The 2972-nt window shown below is 67.5% G+C and overlaps 1 protein-coding gene across 1 annotated transcript in view; it reads left to right on the top strand.

Moving 5' to 3' along the window:
* The window catches only part of FMNL3 (formin like 3), a gene marked incomplete at its 3' end in the record, with an annotated part of 10669 nt that extends 7699 nt beyond the window's left edge, over positions 1-2970 (top strand). The window contains exons 18-26 of the mRNA XM_025212402.1: positions 2-66; positions 736-804; positions 1209-1289; positions 1472-1601; positions 1785-1945; positions 2082-2183; positions 2402-2491; positions 2693-2804; positions 2963-2970. Coding sequence (XP_025068187.1) covers positions 2-66; positions 736-804; positions 1209-1289; positions 1472-1601; positions 1785-1945; positions 2082-2183; positions 2402-2491; positions 2693-2804; positions 2963-2970 — 818 coding nt within the window. The remainder of the gene's footprint in view (position 1; positions 67-735; positions 805-1208; positions 1290-1471; positions 1602-1784; positions 1946-2081; positions 2184-2401; positions 2492-2692; positions 2805-2962) is intronic.
* Between the last annotated feature and the right edge of the window lie 2 nt (positions 2971-2972).

Below are 2972 nucleotides of genomic sequence, written 5' to 3'. Positions count from 1 at the left end.
CCCCTGCGCATGGCTGCCATGGCCTTCCTGGGCAATTTCACCGACAGCCTCCAGATGCTCACGCCGGTGCGTGTCCCCAGGCCCCCGGGCGCCCCCAGCTCCTGCCCCGGTCACCTCCATGCCTGGCCCCAGTGCCCCCAGTTCCTGCCCTGTGCACCCCCATAACCAGCACCAGGTCCCATCCTACCTTGGGCACCCTCATACCTGTCCCCAGTGCCCCCAGCTCCTGCCCTGGGCACCCCCATACCTGGTCCCAGTTCCTGTCCTTCCACATGCACCCCCATCCCTGTCCCCAGTGCCCCCAGCTCCCCTTCTACCATGGGCACCCCCGTACCTGCCCCAGTTCCTGCTCTGGGCACCCCGATACCTGACTCCAGCTCCCATTGTACCATGAACACCCCAATACTTGCCCCCAGAACCCCAGCTCCTGACCCAGACACCCCAGCACCCACCCTGTCCTAGACACAGCACCCACCCTGCTCCCCAGTGCGTCCCTGCCTGTGTCTGAGGGGAGAGCGCAGGCCAGGCTCCCCCCACCCCCCATCACGTGCAGGGCCGTGTGGGTGAATGACTTGGAGCCCGTCCTCCTCGCTGGGCTCCTGGCAGGTGGCTGGATCGGGGCCGGCCAGGTGCTCTGGTGCTTGGCCCCGTCTGCTCCCCCAGGGGTGGGGGGCTGTGGGTCGCCCGTGGGCTCCGGCTGCAGCGACGCTGATGACCTCTGCTCTGCCCCTCCAGCAACTCAACGCCATCATCGCCGCCTCTGCCTCGGTGAAGTCCTCGCAGAAGCTGAAGCAGATGCTGGAGGTGGGGTATTGGGCCCTGCGCTTGGGACACGACCATTGCGCCCGCCCATGCAAGCTGGGCTGCGGGGAGGCCCCAGGGGCGGCGGGGGGTCACCGGCTGGGTAGCAGCCCCCAGAGCCGCGACAGGGAGGGTGGAGACGATCCTTTCTCCATGGACACATGGGAAGGGACTAGGAACAATGGGCTCAAGCTGCAGCTGGGGAAACTGAGGCTGGAGATGAGAGGCTTTGAGGGGGTCGGGTGCTGGGCACCTGGAGGCATGGCTCTCCATGCCAGATGGGATGGGATGGTTGAGTTGGGGCTGATCCTGCCTGGAGCTGGGGCCAGGCCCCATCTCCTGTGATCCGAGGTGAGCCGGGGGGGGCAGGACCCCTCTGCCTCCCCTGACCTGCGCTTGCCTTGCAGATCATCCTGGCGCTGGGGAACTACATGAACAGCAGCAAGCGTGGCGCCGTCTACGGCTTCAAGCTGCAGAGCCTGGACCTGGTGAGCAGCTCGTGGGCCCTTGCACGATTGTGGCCTATGCACAGGGGTGTGCACCTCCACACGTGGGCGGGCCCAAATGCATCTCATAAGCTGGCATTTTGCAGCCAGGTGTGCTGGGGCTGGCGTCCCATGCACGTGGACCCATGCGCCCCCCCAGCCCCCTTTCTCTTGCCCACCCTCAGCTGCTGGACACTAAGTCAACGGACCGGAAGATGACACTGCTGCACTTCATCGCGCTGACCGTGAGGGAGAAGTACCCTGACCTGGCCACGTTCTGGCAAGAGCTGCACTTTGTGGAGAAGGCGGCCGCAGGTGCAGCCCCCCTCGCTTCCCCCACACTGGCCTGCCCCTGCCCCTGCCCGCTGGTCCAGAGATTTCCCTGCGTGCCCTTTTCCTGCTGGGGACGGGGAGCAGCCTGCTCTGGGGAGAGGATGGGGCATTGCTGGTGCCTGTGGGGGCCCCACCACTGATGCATGTGCCCCCCGCTCCCCACAGTGTCCCTGGAGAACGTGCTGCTGGATGTGAAGGAGCTAGGCCGGGGCATGGAGCTGATCCGGCGCGAGTGCAGCCTGCACGAGAGCACCGTCCTGCGCAGCTTCCTTGGCGCCAGCGAGGGCCGGCTGGAGCAGCTGCAGCGCGACTCCCGCACGGCTGAGGTGGGGGCCCGAGGGAACCGGGGAGGTGCGGGGGTCTCCGTTGTTTGCAGGGGTGCCAGAAATACAGGCGCCCTGTGGGGCTGGCTTGCACACACCCGTGCTAGCCCTCACCCTGTGACCGGTACCCGCCCTGCAGGACGCCTACAACACGGTCGTGCGCTACTTTGGCGAGAGCCCTAAGACGATGCCGCCGTCCGTCTTCTTCCCCATCTTCGTGCGCTTCATCCGGTCCTACAAGGTGAGCCGGGGCCGCGGGCCATGTGCGCTGGGGCTGGGCTCTGCGCCAGCCCCTTCCTGCCATTGTTGCGACGGGAAGCGCGTGCAACGAGCTCAGCTCCCGGCCCCTCCCTGTGAGGCCTCCAGCCCCCCCCTGTGCCCCACGGTCCTCCCGGGCCAGGACCCGGGTCTGTGCCCCCGTCAGCTCCGGTCCATCCCCCCCCCACAATGTGCCACCAGGATGCGGAGCAGGAGCACGAGCTGCGGAAGAAGCAGGAGGAGGTGATGCGGGAGAAGATGCTGGCGCAGGAGGCCAAGAAGCTGGAGAAGGTGTTGGCAGGGGGAATCGATCCTGGTTTGGGGAGGGCTCTGTCCTGGGAGTTGGGGGGCCCCAGCTCACTGCCAGTTCCTGGCACTCGGGGCGTGGGAGGGACGGTGGGGGACAGAGCCCCCGCCCTGGTGCTGGGGGTGGCAGGGACGTGTGTGTCTTGTCCCGGCTCCGATGCTGATCCCGGCTCCGTCCGGCTGCAGCGCAACAAGTGGCAGCAGCAGGAGCTGATCGCGGAGCTGCGCCGGCGCCAGGCCAAGGAGCATCGTCCCGTCTACGAGGGCAAGGACGGTGCCATCGAGGACATCATCACCGGTAGGTCCTGCCCGTCCCCTCCTCTCTCGGGGTCCAGCCCAGCCCGGGGACGGGGGCTGCCCAGGAGGGTCCCGCTCCCATGGCCCAGGCGCCACCTTGCTCCCTCGGCTCCCCACCCCAAGGTGCCTGACCTGCGTCTCTGCCCCCCGCCCCCCCAGCGCTGAAGAG

Source organism: Alligator sinensis, unplaced genomic scaffold (genome assembly GCF_000455745.1).
Source record: "Alligator sinensis unplaced genomic scaffold, ASM45574v1 scaffold1329_1, whole genome shotgun sequence".
Lineage (NCBI taxonomy): Eukaryota > Metazoa > Chordata > Crocodylia > Alligatoridae > Alligator > Alligator sinensis.
The sequence above is the reverse complement of the archived record's forward strand: the minus strand, read 5'-3'. Positions and strand labels throughout refer to the sequence as shown.